Below are 17,402 nucleotides of genomic sequence, written 5' to 3' on the forward strand. Positions count from 1 at the left end.
CTTCAAATTTTATCATTTTCTCAATTAAACTCTTATGCTTCAAACAGAAACTTTTTTCACTTGAGATGGAAACTGTGAAACCAAAATCAGCAATGAACAACAGGAGACAAAAATTTGCCAAGACATTCCAGAAGGTAATTAGTCTCAAAAGTGCAACAAAAATTGCTTCAAACAATGGCATTTGCATGCTAAACTCAAATCTCAAAGTGAAAGAAGATCTTTCCACAGATCATCAGACCAAAACCAAAGGCAACAACAACAACAACAACAGCAAGGTGCGAAATCGAAACAAAGCGGTTATGGAAGCTCTAATTGCAAGACTATTTGCAGGAGTTACAACCATAAAAGCATCATATGCAGAACTTCAAATGGCTCAACATCCTTACAACAATGATTCAATTCAACAAGCTGATCAAGCAGTGGTTGATGAACTAAGATCCATCTCAGAATTGAAAAGAAGGTTCTTGAAGAAAGAGCTTGATCTTTCACCTCAAGTTACAATAATGCTATCAGAGATTCAAGAACAACAAAGCATAATGAAAACATACGAAATCACCATCAAAAAGATTCAAGGTGAGGTTGATGCAAAGGACTCTAAAATCTCATCTCTTAGAAAACAACTTGCTGAATGCATTGCATTCAATAAATCACTTGAAAAGAAACTCAACAATAGTGAATCTTTGTCACTCTTTGTTAACCTTGAACTTTCAATGTTGAATCCAAACCACTTTGTTTATTTTCTTCAACACACTTTAAAATCAATAAGGAGTTTTGTGAAGCTTATGATTGGAGAAATGGAATCAGCTCATTGGGATCTTGAAGCATCTGTCAAATTCATCCACCCAAATGCAAACTTCACAAAACCAAATCACTTTTGCTTTGCTTTTGAATCATTTGTAAGCATAACAATGTTTGAAGGCTTCAACTACCCAAATTTCATTGTTCAAGATGACCCTTTTCAAAAAAATCAAAATATTCAACACCATAGCCATCAAAGTCTCTACTTTGACAAATTCAAAAAGCTCAAATCTTTGAACATGAAACAGTACTTAGAAACCAACCCAAAATCTTCTTTTGCAAGATTCTTAAAATCCAAATACATGCAATTGGTTCATGCAAAAATGGAATGTTCTTTATTTGGAAACTTGAACCAGAGGAAAGTAGTGAATTCTGGAGGGTACCCAGATTCTGCTTTTTTCTTAGCTTTTGCTGAGATGGCAAAGCGCGTTTGGACCCTGCATTATTTGGCATTGTCATTTCAAGAAGAATTCAACATTTTTCAGGTGAAGAAGAACACTAGATTCTCTGAGGTTTACATGGAAAGTGTTACAGAAGAACCAGTTTCAACTTCAGGTGATTCCACCGATTCGAATTCCGGCGAGCTTCGGGTGGTTTTCACGGTGGTGCCGGGTTTTAAAATTGGTAAAACAGTGATACAGAGTCAAGTTTACATGTCTTTGATGGATTCTCCTTCAAGTTCAAGATAGAAATTAAATTAGTATTATATTGTACCATATATTATGAGTATATAATACTCATAATAATGTACTGTTATTATAATTAGGCATTAGTTTTATAGTTTTAAGATATTGATTAAATGTAATAAGCAGTCCATTGTTTAGTTAAGAAAAAAATAATGGATGCTAGCTAGCTAAAGTATTCATGTATAATTAGGCATTTTTTAAGTTGTATTGTACATTTGATCTCAAAATAGGGATGATTTAGGTGCTAAGGGCTATACATTTTTCAATTCTCATCAATCAATAGTACTTGTATGTTATCTTGTATGTATGATGGTACTATACTGTAATCAGATAATTCAGTTTTATTGGGGTGTGTATGTGTAAATATCTAGATACATATATTTACCAACTATAAATTTAATGTTGCATGTTCAAAGAATAATCCACATCTCAATTTATTTTAAGGGGGATCCTTCATGACTTAATAATGAAGTTTCTCATTGAGTCAAAAAAAAAAGTTTCTCATGTTGTTATCAAATAAATTAAATCATCTACACCTACTGCACAGTACAATAATAATAGTGTCCCTTAGATTTAGAAGGATAATTTTGTAAATCATCTACACCCATGCTGTTAAACTTTTAAAATGAGTATCCATGTAAATTTTCATGAGAGAATAATATTGTAAACATTAAAGAACTTCTTGTTTTTCTCTTAATTTTGTTAATATTTAAAAATGAATCAAACTTATCTAAAGTGAATAAAATAGAATGTATCCTAATACCTCACTAAAATTTAAAATGAAAGTCCCTATAATTTACTCATTTAATTGAAAATCTCACTCAAAATAATAATTCCACGTTTAATTTAAAAGGTGAAACATGATGATCCTATTAGTCTTAGTGGTACTTATCTTACATGGGATGGCTTGTAGAGAGTAGAGAAGAGTGTTTATTGTGGAGGCAATGTAATGATAGATATGTTTTGAATTGGAAACGTTAGAAGGTAAGGCTGCCATGGGTGCATGATGATGGGGCCAGGGATGCAATGAGAATGGGGAGAAACAATAAATCCAATTGAGTGGTTATCGAAATGAATGACAATAAGAATGCGCGGTGAGGTGAGTCTAGGATCAAGGACACGGCTTTGGGCATTTTGGACCCACATCTACTGCTCTATAGTTTATCACCTAACGATTATATTTCAACATCTCCAACTCTCCAATAATCCTTCCATAGCTTAATTTTTTCGCTATCTCTCTTAATGATACAATATATTATATATAAAATTAAATAAATTATAAGTCTTTAAAAAGTTTTAAAATTTTATTTTTAGTCAATTAAAAAAAAATTATGTTTTAATTTTTATAAAATTATTCATAATTTGTTTTAGTTTCTACGAGTTGTTTTAGTTCTTATTAAAATATAATATATTTCAACTTTTAAATTTTTGAATAATTTTTTATAAGCATGATTAGAACATTATTAAAAGTTTATCTGTATAAATATAAATATTTTTAACTTGGGATGAATTAAAAATAATTTTTTAAATGTCATATATTCAAGATAAAAGTTCTTAAACTATGGACCTATAAATCAATTTTTTAGCTCATTTTTTGTGGAGAAACTTTTTATAATATTGTAATATATGTGCAAAACAATCATTAAAAAATGTATGTTGATGCTCTAACGTATACTAAAATTGATCGTATAATAATTTTGTATGGACTAAAATGTGTGATTTTTTTACAATAACTAAAAATAAAATTTAAAAATTTTATAAAGATAAAAAAATTTAATGGTGGTGCAAATAAAATTTAAAAATATCACATTCGTTTTTGTATTTTTTTTGTTTAAATGTAAATTGTGTCTTCTATTTTTGTCAAAAATGAACTTTTAATTCTGATATTTTTAAAACTAAATTTTTGGTCCCTATTAACTAACTATTTTGATTTTTTTTATCTTCACCATTTTTTATTACGTGGCACTCCTATTAACGATGTAATTGGTGAAATTTGTGATTTTGATCAAATAATTTATATGTCATTATTGTTGTAATTAATTTTATTATTATTATTATTATTATTATTATTATTATTATTATTATTATTATTATTATTTTATTTATATATTATATATTACAAATAAATAAATGTTAAGTATTTTATCTAAATATTTTAAAATTTTAAATTAGTTTTGGATAAAATAAATATTAAATATTTTAATTTTAAATATTTTCATTTTTTATTTATAAATAAAATAAAATAATTTGTAATATTTTAGTATACAAATAAAATTAATAACAAAAATATTGATATAAAAATATTTTATCCCACTCACAAATGTTATTTAAATGTCATATAATTAATGAGAGTGTCAAATCATCAAAAATGACAAAAATGATAGAGGACCAAGAGAGTATAAATTAAACAAGAGAGTAATAAATAGATCCGTTTTTTCATTTGATCGTTGAATGCTAGAGAGATATGGAGACTAGTGGCGATTAAGGGATAATTTTAAGGTTTCAAAACAGAATGCTTTGGATATTTATCGCAATTGCATATGATATATAAAGATTAAGACACATGGATAGAGTAGTTTTGAAGGTCATATTGTTCATATAATTGTTGATCGTTTAATAGTTATATATAAAGATTAACACGCATTGACAAGATAGTTTTGAAAGTTAGACTATTTTTCTATGATGTATATTTTTATCAAGAAAAATATTTGATTGATTAAAATTTAATTCTTTTCTTTTTATTTTAATTGTATGTGCGAGACTTTTTTAATTGTATGTGAGAGACTTCTTTTTTATTTTTTGTCAAATAACCATGCTATTTTTTATTTTTTGTCAAATAACCATGCTATTAGAGCATTATTATTTAATCGTTCGATTTGGCACTACAATTGCTTAAATTGGATAACGAATACCTCTGCAATATGCTGCTTATTAGCTTATTTATACCAAACCCATTATGTAGTTGTTCAATTTGTTGACAAAGTAAGAGGCTTAATTTCCTAACCCATGTTTGAATTGCCATTTTTCTGCGATAATTCGGTGTTAGGAAGAACTAATAATTGGAGGTTTAATTTGACTATATAGTTCACAGGATTAATATGCTACGTACATGTCAGGACAAGATATAACTAGTATTGTCTAAGCATAAAATAATAACTTTTTTTGACAATTTGAAGTTAATTTATTGAGCCTCGTACTATATACTAAAGAAAATATGTAGGTTATAGAGTTGTCGAGGAATGTGGGGTAATGATCTATCACAAATTTGGATATTTTAGTTTTATTCGTAGCTTGATTTGCACTCCTTGGGAGGAAATCCAAGCTAATAATAAGTACTAAAGAGGTCATCAATGTATAGATTTGCGTACGTTTAAGAAAAATTCAACTACGGTAGGTTTGATAAAAAAAATAAATAAAAATTATTGGCCCATGCAGGTCTCGAACCTGCGACCTTGGCGTTATTAGCACCACGCTCTAACCAACTGAGCTAATGGGCCAATTATTTATAAAAAATAAAAATAATAATTTAATTTATTCAACATTGCATGAAACTAAGAGAAGAGAAATAAATATAAACTTACCGTGAGTCTAATAATTAAGTTTAGATTTTTTGGACAAACGTGTAATTCTCAAGTTTGATGATCAACTAATCTAGTCTCTTAATTTATTGAGTCCCCTCTCATGTTTTTAGTAAGACAATTTAGCCACAAAGCCTCTCTCTCTCATTTTATCAAATAAAAGATAAAAATTGTAGATTTAAAAATAAAAAGCTAATTTGGCGAATGATGCAAAATAGAGAACAAAAGTATAATTAAGAAAGAAAAAAAAAAAAAAAGCAAACCAAACATTTGCCTAAGCCAACAAAGAGGTCAGTCCAGCTAGACTTAAGAGGAAGTCCAACAAATGTAAGTATTAAGGCCAAATTTGCCACGGCCTAGCTTGCTTGCCGATCAGTCCAAAAGTACATATTTGGAGAGAAAAAACAATATATTTTTGTTCGGTCGTGTATATTCGGGACTAAAAATCTAATATTTTTTATTAACGAACAAAATGTATGGATGTATTTCCACATTGAAATTACTCATCCCAATTAGATTTTGAGCTTTGGATTTTGTAAACCTGTATAGAAAAACATCGAACAAAGTGATTTTGATGTTTCAATTTTTTCTATATAAAACGAAATTAAACAGATTAATTAATAATTAAATTTGTAATATTGGAATTTCATCAAAATTTCAGAGAATAGCAATAAATTTAATCACCTTTACGAAGAATATAAACCACTACATATATTTTCCTTCCAAAAAATTCTATTGAATAGTTGTGAAAGTAAAAAGGTGAAATACTCCTAAAATTTAAAACAATTTGTTTGTATTCATAGTGGTCCTCCTGATTTAAAATCATTACATAGACTTGGCTTCTGTTAATTTCTTTTTGAAAAAAATTTAATAAAAAAATATGTTTTAAAAATACAAATAACATTTTCCCAAACTTTATTTTTTATAACAAATAAACTCAAAAGCATTATTGGGTGGAAAAAAAGTGGGCCACAAACACAATGACATAAAGAGGTTTGGGCCCAATTTAAAGATTAAATTGACGATTTTTATGTTTAAAATGAGTTCAAAAAATCATGAAACTAATTTAAAAGTTATTTTGAAAAAAGATTAATTAATTTTTTGATGTTTTGACAAAAAAAACTAGATTTTATGTCTAAAATCGATTTTAAAAACTTAAAACCGTTTATAAAATTCAAATCCAGTTTCAAAAGTGATTATGAATATGATCAGTTTTCTAACTGATTTGTACAATCAAATTCCATAATCCATTATAATACAGATCGGTATAAAACCAATAATTATATATAAGTTAAATATGTTGATGAACAACCCTACAAATTTATACCCGCATTTATTAAAGTGGGTTGAGTCAGGGTAGGTACATGTAAGTTCGGGTTCTATTATAATGAGTAATCGCAAATGAAGAAAAGGCTTAACTAATCTCAGCACATAGCTCAGAATGCTTTGCCAATGGAAGAAAAAAAAAGTTGTATACGGTCCATGCATACAAGCACTGGTCTCCCACTAAGGTTGCATTTGGCTAAGAATCAAGATGTAGCTTATCACTAACCATTAACAAAGGCCACCGACAATGTACCAAATATAAAAACAAAGGTGACCAACGTTGTTTCTTTAGATTTCATAAAGGGATCACCGTCCGTGGTCTTTGTTTTGCCATTTCAGCTTGTCACCTAACACCCTTCTTTTGGGGGCTCAATTTTAGCTTTTTGCTCACTGAGGTGACATTTTATTATTTTTTTGCCCACTAATGTCCAAAGTCTACAATGTGGTAACAAAGCAGAGGAAAGAAAAATACTTGTTCTTAAACTTTGACCGTCTAACTTGATAAAATGTCCTGAGACTGTGTCATTGAAAAATCAACTGAATACGAGTTTTATTTTGAAAAAAAATTCAACTTTACATAAAATCATGGCAAAATTACACTACATATTAGTAGTATTAATTTTTTGTTTTTATGAAGAAAAAAAAAAGGTGAATCTCGATTTAAGATAGAAAAAATCTTAAATTTATTGAGCATTTGGAGACAAATGTAAATTGTAAGAAAAATTAAAACGCGGAAATTTGTAGGAGTGTAGAAACTTACAGAAAATTGACATAATAAATTAAAAGGTGTACTCAATCTAGATCTATAAATAAATAGAGTGAAATGTTATGAGTTTGATCAAGCATCTCACCCATATGCTAATGTGACACGTGTGTGACAATTACATTTGCATACATGACACATATATTAGTTAAATTAGTTACATCTTGTCTAAAGTGCAGTACTTGAAAATAAGCAATGTTCAAAACTTGACGAAAATCAAGAAATATGACCACAAGAGGACCATCTTTGTTTTTTATCCAGCTTGACAAACTCATTGATGACAGCTTCATCTTTTCTTTGAAAAAAAATGTGTATAGTTTTGTCTCTTCTTTGATAAAACTTGTGTCCACAACTTTGTTTGATCCTAACACTTATCTTTTCCATTCTTTCTACTATTATGATTTTCTAAATTTTGTCACCAAACAATTTGACAGCTAACATGTCTCAACATTCTATTTTTCATGAGACGATATCATATTTACACATTTGTTGTTTGACAATACTAGCAAACATGTTTGTCTCTTGAAATAAAAAAAATTGAGATGTCTTGCAAACACCATGTAAAAGCAAGTTTGTGGAGATCCAAACCGATCTCTTAAACATGCAATCAAATGCAAAGTGTAAAAAAATCACTAACTGGTCTTTACTTACCTCTTTTGAATTTCATATTATCAAAGTCTCTTTTCTTTGAGAATCGTAAGGTTAAGACAAAAATAAAACCAAGTTCAAAATTTATATATTATCCTTTTCTCATTGAGATAGTCACAAAACAGAGGAAAACATGCAATGCATATATACATATTCTACTTAATTTTACCTGATTTTAAATATCTCCTATGGTCAATCATGGTATACAATACAAAGAATCTAAGAACTAAATAGAAATTATTACGAGGTAATCACAAAGAAAATTCAATCTAATCCCAATAAAGAAAGAAAAAAAAAAATTAATGTCCAATGCCAGGGCTGGGAACAGATACAATAAGAACTCGATCCATGCTTATGAGATGACGTTCTATGAGCTTCTCATCAACAACCACAGCATGACCTTTTTTACTTGGGGAAGAAGATGGCGTAGTACCCTTTGGAAGTGCACTGAAAAATGGTTTCATGTTCGTCTTTTTCCACTGCTTCTCTGCTCCCACAACAAGATTTCTTCCTTCTAAACATGAACAGAGTGAAGCAAACACAACCAAGAATACGAGTAGGGAAGCGCTAATTCGTGACATGTGAACTGAAACAATTGCCAAAAGAACGAGGTAATTGAGATAATGAGAAATTGAGAATCACTTTAATATAGAATGGGAAAAGTTATCTTTGAGATTTGGGTAAAAAGATGTGTTGGGTTTGAAAATATGTGATTTGGACATGTGGAGCAATGGTGTATGGGGTTGTGTTTTGTTGTTGGAGTTGAATTCTACATGAGATCTTGTTAATTCACAAATTAATAATTGAATGAGTTCGAATGTAACACTGGACATGAAAAGGAAACGATAACTATATTCAACGGAATATCCACTAATTTAATCTATCAAATCTATATTAGGTCAACTTAATCCATAGTACTTATTTTAAATGATATTTTAGGGATATTCATTTTTTTTTCTTTAACTTGAATATTCTAGAAAACTTAAAAGTGTGTTTTCCTAAAATAATATAGGTGTGATTTATATTTGATTATGCAGTAAAATTATTAAAACTACATTGAATCATTATGATTTTATAAATTCCATCATAACGAATATGTATTTATTTGTTTTGTTGAATTGTTTAGTTTAGTCTAATGTGATATTTTATCGATATTTTGATTTTTTTTTTTTTTAAATACAGATTGCAACAAATAGTTTATGCAACGTTGAAAAACTTAGTGTCGTCATCACAAAAAACAATAAATTTAGTTTTTCACTTCTTCTTATCAATTAGAAAATGATTTAGGGTCATTTTCTTTCTTTGCAGAATCACCTCTTCAAATTGTTTTATTCTCTATTTTTATTTGAATAAGTGGTATTTAACACATATTTAGCTTTTTTAATCATATTTTATATGTTATTTTGTAATCTAAGTACGATGTTGGTGTGTTCTTTATGTAGCGTTGTGACTTTTCTATTTTGGTTCGATGTTTTCAAAAGCAAAAGAATAATTTTCAAGTAGGGGGTTTAACGAGATTATCACCAAAATCAACACTCTTTTATTCTTACATATAATTTGTTAATATGTGGTTGAATTAATCGTATTATAGACTACTTGTAGTCGATATTAACAAACACCCGTAAATATTTATTCAGTAAATATTTATTGAAGAATCATTTATCATATATTAATGAAATTTTGATCGTTATAATTAAGGTTTTAATTTGGTTACTTCTCATTTACTTCTGAAAGTAAATGGATAATATATCAACTAATAGTCAACTTAATTGACAGTCAAATAAAAGTACATTAAATTTTAAAGCAGGAGAAAACTCAACTAATGTGAATAGTAGATTCAAACATAATTACTTAATCATAGTATATGATTAACAATTTATGAAAACTGTAAATTATCTTCTTTCTTTTTGGTTACACAAACATTAATACAATATTAGTGGCATCATATAAGATGAAATAAACAAGTACATGACTATTTCCAAATATTGTGTATCCAGCAAGAATCTGCCCACGAGGATCTCATGCAACAGTGAATCCAATTAAGCATAAAATGGAAAGCAATATATTGCTGACTTTGATGTGGAAAGTGACGTTGAAGGATAAGAGGAAATTAAGGGAGGAGAATGTCAAAATAAAAGGTAGGGAAGAATGGATACAGAAAAGACATTGAGTTAATTTTATATCACGGTGCGGGTGTTTCCCTTCGACATGATTTATCTAATTACCGAAAGTACTTCGCCTTGTCTGCTTTTGATTACGTCATCATATATAGCGTTTGAATTACCCAATACTATTTTTTTTTTAAAAAAAATAGAGTTCAAAATCATCACATCATTATAAATATTCCAACTATGTGATACTCTAAGCCAATAATATATTCCAATTACCAAATACAATTAACAGCTTTGTCATGACCAATAACATATACCAATAAAATCTTCATGAAAAGATTGTTTTCATTTTTTTTTTCTCTAGACAATGAGATTTATTAGTTTGGAATTTAATCGAAAGTTAAATAAAATAGAAGTAATAATTATTTAATTTAAAGTTTAAATTTAGATTATTTAAAATTCGAATTTTTTTAAACAATCCATCATTAATCGAAATTTATTAGCTATTCGAACTAATCACTAACTTTTTTTCTTTTCAAAAAGGCTATGTCTGTTACTTTAAGCAATGACTATAGTTATATTAGTATTTTTTTGACTTAATTATATTTTTATCATTTCTTTCTTGAAATCAATCATTTATTTTAAAGTTTTATAATTTTGGTATTTTATTATGATTTTTTTAATTAAGAAATAGTGATATGATATATTTAGAATATTATGGTATATAATATGACGATGTAAAATAATTAACATTTAAATATCACAATAAAATTATCTAAAAATTTATCTTTAAACTTCATAAATTTTTCATTATTATAATTTAGTTAACGACGTATTTATAATTAATACATCTAGATGATTCTATATAATAAAATTATATGTCACATCATTTAAAATATATCAAATCGTCGTTTTTAAATTTAAAAATTTGAGAAGAGACTAATTCTATAAATTAATAAAAATAGAGAGACTAAACCTATCATTAAATATTTTATTGAGTATTGTGACCCAATTACGATCATGATCTTAATTTTTAATAGGGATACATAAAAATTTGAAGTTGAACGTTAATATTGTAAATAAAATTAAAGAGTAAATTTTTAATTAAAAATAATTTTTTTATTTTTGACAAAAAAAATATTGTTTGATATATAATTTAATTCTAAAGAGTTTAAAAAAAAACTGATACACACTAACTATTAAAAAAAAAAAAGTTATGTCTCAAAATATCAAATATCTCTTAAAAATATCATTTAGCTCTACTTATATTTACAGGACTGATCTAATATTTGTAGTAAAATAATTAAAATAGTAGATTATTAAGAGAATAAATAGTTCCTTTTTACATATTTATAAATATTTTATAGGATTTAAGGTCTATCTTTAGAGACATATCGCAGCGGAGTCTCACATGAAATAGAATTTTATGTTTTAAATCTCTAATAGCAAGGCGTTTGTAGTCCAACGGTTAGGATAATTGCCTTCCAAGCAATAGACCCGGGTTCGACTCCCGGCAAACGCATGACAATTTTTTAGTTAGTTCATTATTATCTTGTTTATGGTTGTTATTTAGTTTAATATAAACTCTTAAATTATTTTTTATTTTTCACTATACATTTTTATCAAAATGTTATTGACCGTAAGTAAGGGTACCCCACCTGAAATGAACAGTTGTTGCATTTGTGGTTCATATGAATCTTGCACTGCAAATATCACCGTAACTTGAGACCTTATTCCCTACAAGGCTACAACTACTAACTTCCGTAATGGAATTGTGCTCCACAACTCTTTCATTCTCTCCTTCTACTTCTCTTCTCAATTTTCAGGTATATTTCTCAACTCATTATTAGAATTTATAACCAATAATAACAAGCTTGTTATAATTTCAAGTATGTCAAATTATTGTTTAATCAGCATGTGATGCACATAACTGAATAGTGAGCTTGAAGCATTGTTATCCTTATCCATGCATGTTCATTGCTCTGTTGTTTGCTGAAATTGAAATTTCCCACTTCATCATAGCTAATAAATCAAATGTTATACTTGCAGAGCCCTATATTTCCTAAGAAGAATTTCTGTCAGAAAATTTCAAACCCTACATTGCATAAACCATTTTTTCAGATTTATGGTAAACCTCAGACATTAATTTATGAACGAAAATCAACGAGACTCTCTCCTAGAAGAGCATATAGAGCATTCATATCAGCTGAAGCTGGAAAACAAAATTGGGATTTTGGAAGATTTATAAAAACACTATACTTCTTCAATGGACCCCCATCTCCTGCTAAGGTAACGTTTTATTCAATTGTTTTAAACTAATATAATTTAAATGAATGATAGAAAACCTTGGAATGGATCAACTAATGAATATTTATCATTTCTGAATTGTGAAGTTCTTTGACTTTCTAGTTGGGAAACTATCCGGTCCTTCCGCAAGTGAATTAGTTACTTCGATGGGGACTTCTGATATAGTCCTCGTCGCTGGAGCTACTGGTGGTGTTGGTCGAAGAGTGGTTGACGAATTACGGAAGAGAGGAATTCCAGTCCGAGTATTGGTATTGTAATTTGTTTGTGACTTACATTTGAATTCAATAAATAATAAATTATTGTATTTAAATTTTTTTGTGTCAATATTTATCAGGTTAGAAATGAAGAGAAGGCAAGAAGGATGTTAGGCTCAGATGTTGACTTGGTGAGTTACTTTAATTGAATGTGCTGAAATACTTCACAAATGATAAAATAAATATGTACTTTCTTAGTTAGCAACAATTTGCTTTTGGTTCATAAATTTTCAAAAATTGAAGCAATCATTTTGTTGACAATGATAATTGAACCTAAATATGAGGGATCCAGCAATAATGGAAAAATATGTTACTTCTTGAGGGTATGTGTTAGTTTGCCAAAGAAATAATAAATTGACTAGCATCCATGTACAAATTCTTTACTAATTTTTGAATGAAAGATTTACGAAAGATTCAAGGCTAGTTGGTGGGAGATAATGATGTTCATCAATGCTGAGCTTTCTTGTTTTATACATATATTGTGTGTATGATTACATGTATTATACTGCAAAAAATTGATAAATTTTCTTTTCCTTTCCTTCTACTTCCCCTGCGGTCAACTAACCTTTTTTCTGAACCTAAGGTTGTTGGTGACATTACAAAAGATAGTACTTTGATCCCTGAATACTTTAAAGGAGTGAAGAAAGTGATCAATGCTGTTTCTGTCATTGTTGGTCCTAAAGAAGGAGACACTCCGGACAGAGCAAAATACAGCCAAGTATGTTCACTCAATTTATTAAGAATAGCAATTTGATTTTTCTTATCATTGCATATCTATCATGAGAAATGAGTGGGCTATTGCTGACTTATTATATCAACCATTTGGTTTTCTTAATGTTTTAGTTATTGAATGTTTGTTGAAGGCTTCATAATTATTTCTCTCTAACTGATTGAATTTGTTTTTGGTGCAGGGAATTAAGTTCTTTGAGCCGGAGGTAGCTAACTGATTTTCCTTTCTGTTGACACTATCTTCAGAGTCAGATTTGTTGTCTATTAAATTTAGGAGTCTAGTTTGTATCTAAGCTCATCATGAGAAATTCCAGAAGCTTTTCTCTTAGTTGTTGGTTTTTGAAAACAGATAAAAGGTGATTCACCAGAAAAGGTAGAGTACGTAGGAATGAGAAATTTGATCAAGGCCGTGAAGAAAAACCTTGGACTTCGAAGGGGAAAGCTATTATTTGGTTTTGAAGGTAGGTTCCTTGTTGGAAGCAATGCTTGATTGATTCCACTTCTTAATTGATTGATCTAATTTTCTACATATGAATAACCAGTGTCCGCCAAACTAGATTTATGTGTTTGACTACCAAAAAGAAAATAGTAAAAGTTGATTTATTTATTTTCCTGAGGAGGGAGCTGATGTACAATCCATGCATACTGAACGGCATTATCTTGCTATTGGCATTTGATGGCATATTCCGGTAGGCTAATAATAGGAATAAATGTTGAAGGACAACATATTGGATATTGGGTTGAACATTGATTTTTAGGACTGATTAGAGTGGCCTTCTATGTTAGCAGAAATCTCTCTCTGTTGCATGGATTGACTTTGAGTTACTGTTGCTTTGTTCTTTATAATGAGAGAGCAACTGATTTTATTTACGTTAGTGCATCCTATTGATTTTTTTTTCTATATTTCTGGCAGGTGATAGTTATAGGCAGCTTTCTTGGGGCGCATTAGATGATGTAGTAATGGGTGGAGTTAGTGAAAGTACTTTTCAAATAGATCCAAATGGTAGTGAAAATGGTGGAGCAGCTGGAGTTTTTAAAGGTATGTGTCAAATTCTTGCAAATGTATGCCATTGCACTTTTGGGGGACTAGAATAACCTGTACTTTGTATTTTACTGCTCAAATAATAGAGTCTTGTGTGTATTCCAGGTGTTGTTTCAACGGCAAATAATGGTGGCTTTACAAGTATCAGAACAAAGGTAAACTGCAATTTTTTGTCAACTTTTTTCAATAAGGCCTGGCAATGGTAGAATAGCATTTCCGAATATGTACTTGATTCATTATTTGTGCAAGTCGGTAAGTCATTCACACATCAGGTGAATTGATTCACCTGTTCTAAAAATTTTGGAGGTGTCTGACTGTAATCATTTTCGTGTTTCTTGTGTTGCCTGCCTAAAACTATCAGTTATTGTTGCATGTTATGAGCATATAAATTGTCATTTAACTTTAACTAAGTACTTTGTGAAACTAAGTTGTTAAATGAAAAGAAGAGAGTTTACATAATTGGTCTTCAGAATTTTTCAGAACCCGAGGATCTCTCTGCATATGATGGTTTGGAGTTCCGTTTAAAAGGAGATGGGCGTAGATATAAAGTCATTATTCGCACAAGCCTTGATTGGGATGCTCTTGGGTATACTGGTGGCATTGACACAGAGAAAGGCAAATGGCAATCGGTAGTTGAAATCTAATACAATAGATACAGTCTATTTAATCTAATGACAACTCAAGGGTGTTTTTTTTTTGCCTTTCACAGATTCGATTGCCATTTTCTTCCCTGAGGCCTATATTTCGAGCAAGAACTGTGACTGATGCTCCGCCATTTGATCCAAGCAATGTTGCGTCATTGCAGGCATGGCTCTGCTGTTAGTATTTCTTTATGTCTTTTGGCCTTGGATTGTCTCACACTGGTTCTTAATGATGAAGCAAAATTCTCTGCAGCTCATGTTCAGCAAGTTTGAATATGATGGTAAATTAAATGAGACTTTTGTGGAAGGTCCGTTTGAGCTTCCGGTGTCTAGCATAAGGGCATATATAAAGGATCCAATAACACCTAGGTGTAGTCTTAATTTCTGGTTGCCTTTAACCTCCTTCTTTCATCCCTATAGGCTATATGCTTAATTTTTTTGCTGTGTTTCTTTCATTAAGATTTGTACACGTGAGCTCAGCGGGAGTTACCAGACCGGAAAGGCCCGGACTTGATCTCAGCAAACAGCCTCCTGCAGTTCGATTGAACAAGGAACTGGATTATATCCTCACATTTAAACTAAAGGTAGAAAGCTGTTGATGACTCCTTATTTGGCAAAGTTATATCAGCAAATTTTCAGGTCTTGCAAAGAGTGATGCTTGTTACTCAATTTGATCTCTGGTTGGCAGAACTGGTTTTGTTGGTTGATATTTTCTCAGATATGAAACTTGAAACTGAAATTGAAAATCAAACTATTGGTCATTGACATAGAGCTAGCTCTCTGAAAATTCTATTTTTTACTATCCAGATATACGTCTGGCGTCTTTTATATTTTTGTGATTTAGAGAAATCTGAAAGGTTGATGTAAATTGTAAATTGTTTCAATGTAAAAAATCTTTGTAATGGTATTTACCTATGCAAATTCTCTTATATATCTCTTGTAAAATTAACTAACTGCTCAACTGTTTTAACTACTTAACCCACTTGCTGAGCTGGTATTTAAAAATGGAATTTCCATTTCTGTCTTAAATCTTCGTTTGCTAACTGCAATTAATGTTGCAATAGGGTGAGGATTTAATTCGAGAAAGTGGCATTCCATATGTGATTGTGAGGCCTTGTGCATTAACTGAGGAACCTGCCGGAGCTGATCTTATCTTTGATCAAGGAGATAATATTACGGTATTGTGAAAACAAATGATAGATGCTTTTCTTGGTTTAAGTGCTATTGCTAAATATTCTCCACTCACAATATATTTCAGTATAGTACCATTTTGCTTCTTTCTCATTTTGCCAATTTAATGCAAAAATAGGGTAAAATAGCAAGGGAAGAAATTGCTCGCATGTGCGTAGCTGCACTTGAAAGCCCTGATGCATGTGACAAAACATTTGAGGTCAGCCTTTTCCTTTATAATCTCCAATCCATTTTTTTAATAACGTATTCAGTATTTTAATGTTTTCAGATATAATCTGAATGATATAATCAGCCTTTGATTAAGTATTCCATTGTTGCTTCTATTTGTTAAATACCACAATCACATCACACTAAATATGAATGTAGTAATTTGATTGTGGACGGTCTCACTCTAGTTTGGAAGCTTTACATGATCTATATCTATTGCAGGTCAAAAGCGTTGTTCCATTTAGCGAGCCGTTTACTGTGGATCCAGAAAATCCTCCTCCAGAAAAGGATTATGACATATACTTTAAAAATTTAAAAGAAGGCATAACTGGGAAGGAAGCCCTCCAACAAAATCCTTTGCCTGTTTAATGTTTCTGCATTGCAGTTTAGCTATGGATATTGGTGGATATATATATCACATTGATAGCTGCACACACTCTGAATCCAAAGAAATATAGACCAAACAAATTTGTCATACTTAATAAACCTAGGCATGGATGTCGCCTTAGTGCTTAAACATGCTTTCTTTTCCTTGTATGCTTTAGCAGAAAGGAAGGCAAAGAATTTTTCATATTCATAATCTACACGACCACACCACAGGTTCAAAAACCAAAAGTAATTTTGTTTATACACTCTAATATGTGCATAATATATATCCAAGTCTGATTTATTTTCACATGCTTTATTGCTTACAAATTTTTGGTGGTGCGGCAACCTTAATATTGTGTTGTTTGTGGCAACCTAAAAATGTTGATTTTTGTTTTCTATCTTTCTACTTCAAGATTTGATGTGATTAGTCTACTGTGTTTGTAACACAATATCACAGGATTAACAACAAAAACGTGACTCTCCTTTCTATGAATTATATTCCACATACATGATTGGAAATAATCGAGCAATTGTATAGATATTTTAGTCTTTCTACATCATAATATACATCATAATATACATCATGATCGTTTTAGATATTACCAGAAAAAAGGGTTATTGACTGTTGAGAGACATGTGGGAAGGTTGGTGATTATTCAGTGCTAGAGGCACATGGATGGGTGAAGCTACCTTGCATAGGGCAGTACACACCTACAAATTATTTTAAAACATTCAACTATTATTTCTTTCAA

General features: G+C 29.9%; 2 protein-coding genes and 2 non-coding genes across 5 annotated transcripts; 3 read left to right on the forward strand and 1 right to left on the reverse strand.

Annotated features, from left to right (window-relative positions):
• The first annotated feature begins 6 nt into the window (after window positions 1-6).
• On the forward strand, window positions 7-1,828 carry LOC101510400 (protein GRAVITROPIC IN THE LIGHT 1). Its single transcript, XM_027335575.2, has one exon. The coding sequence runs from the start codon at window positions 66-68 to the stop codon at window positions 1,485-1,487; it is 1,422 nt and encodes a 473-aa protein (XP_027191376.1). The 5' UTR covers window positions 7-65; the 3' UTR covers window positions 1,488-1,828.
• A 3,079-nt stretch (window positions 1,829-4,907) lies between these two features.
• TRNAI-AAU (transfer RNA isoleucine (anticodon AAU)) lies at window positions 4,908-4,981 on the reverse strand. Its single transcript has one exon. It is a non-coding gene; the product is annotated as a tRNA-Ile (tRNA).
• A 6,379-nt stretch (window positions 4,982-11,360) lies between these two features.
• Window positions 11,361-11,432, forward strand: TRNAG-UCC (transfer RNA glycine (anticodon UCC)). The gene has a single exon. It is a non-coding gene; the product is annotated as a tRNA-Gly (tRNA).
• A 144-nt stretch (window positions 11,433-11,576) lies between these two features.
• LOC101492899 (protein HIGH CHLOROPHYLL FLUORESCENCE PHENOTYPE 173, chloroplastic) lies at window positions 11,577-16,957 on the forward strand. 2 transcript variants are annotated; one of them, XM_004504223.4, is made up of 16 exons: window positions 11,577-11,736; window positions 11,960-12,199; window positions 12,304-12,465; window positions 12,552-12,602; window positions 13,055-13,189; window positions 13,383-13,406; window positions 13,550-13,661; window positions 14,114-14,239; window positions 14,348-14,397; window positions 14,713-14,871; window positions 14,952-15,047; window positions 15,137-15,252; window positions 15,344-15,467; window positions 15,948-16,061; window positions 16,193-16,273; window positions 16,504-16,957. In XM_004504223.4, the coding sequence occupies exons 1-16, from the start codon at window positions 11,677-11,679 to the stop codon at window positions 16,648-16,650; spliced, it is 1,797 nt and encodes a 598-aa protein (XP_004504280.1). In that variant the 5' UTR covers window positions 11,577-11,676; the 3' UTR covers window positions 16,651-16,957. The 2 variants fall into 2 exon arrangements, with proteins under 2 accessions (XP_004504280.1, XP_004504281.1); XM_004504224.4 differs by lacking the exon at window positions 11,577-11,736 and having other exon boundaries at window positions 12,058-12,199; window positions 12,320-12,465.
• The last annotated feature ends 445 nt before the right edge of the window (window positions 16,958-17,402 follow it).

The sequence above is a fragment of the Cicer arietinum genome, chromosome 6 (genome assembly GCF_000331145.2).
Source record: "Cicer arietinum cultivar CDC Frontier isolate Library 1 chromosome 6, Cicar.CDCFrontier_v2.0, whole genome shotgun sequence".
Classification (NCBI taxonomy): domain Eukaryota; kingdom Viridiplantae; phylum Streptophyta; class Magnoliopsida; order Fabales; family Fabaceae; genus Cicer; species Cicer arietinum.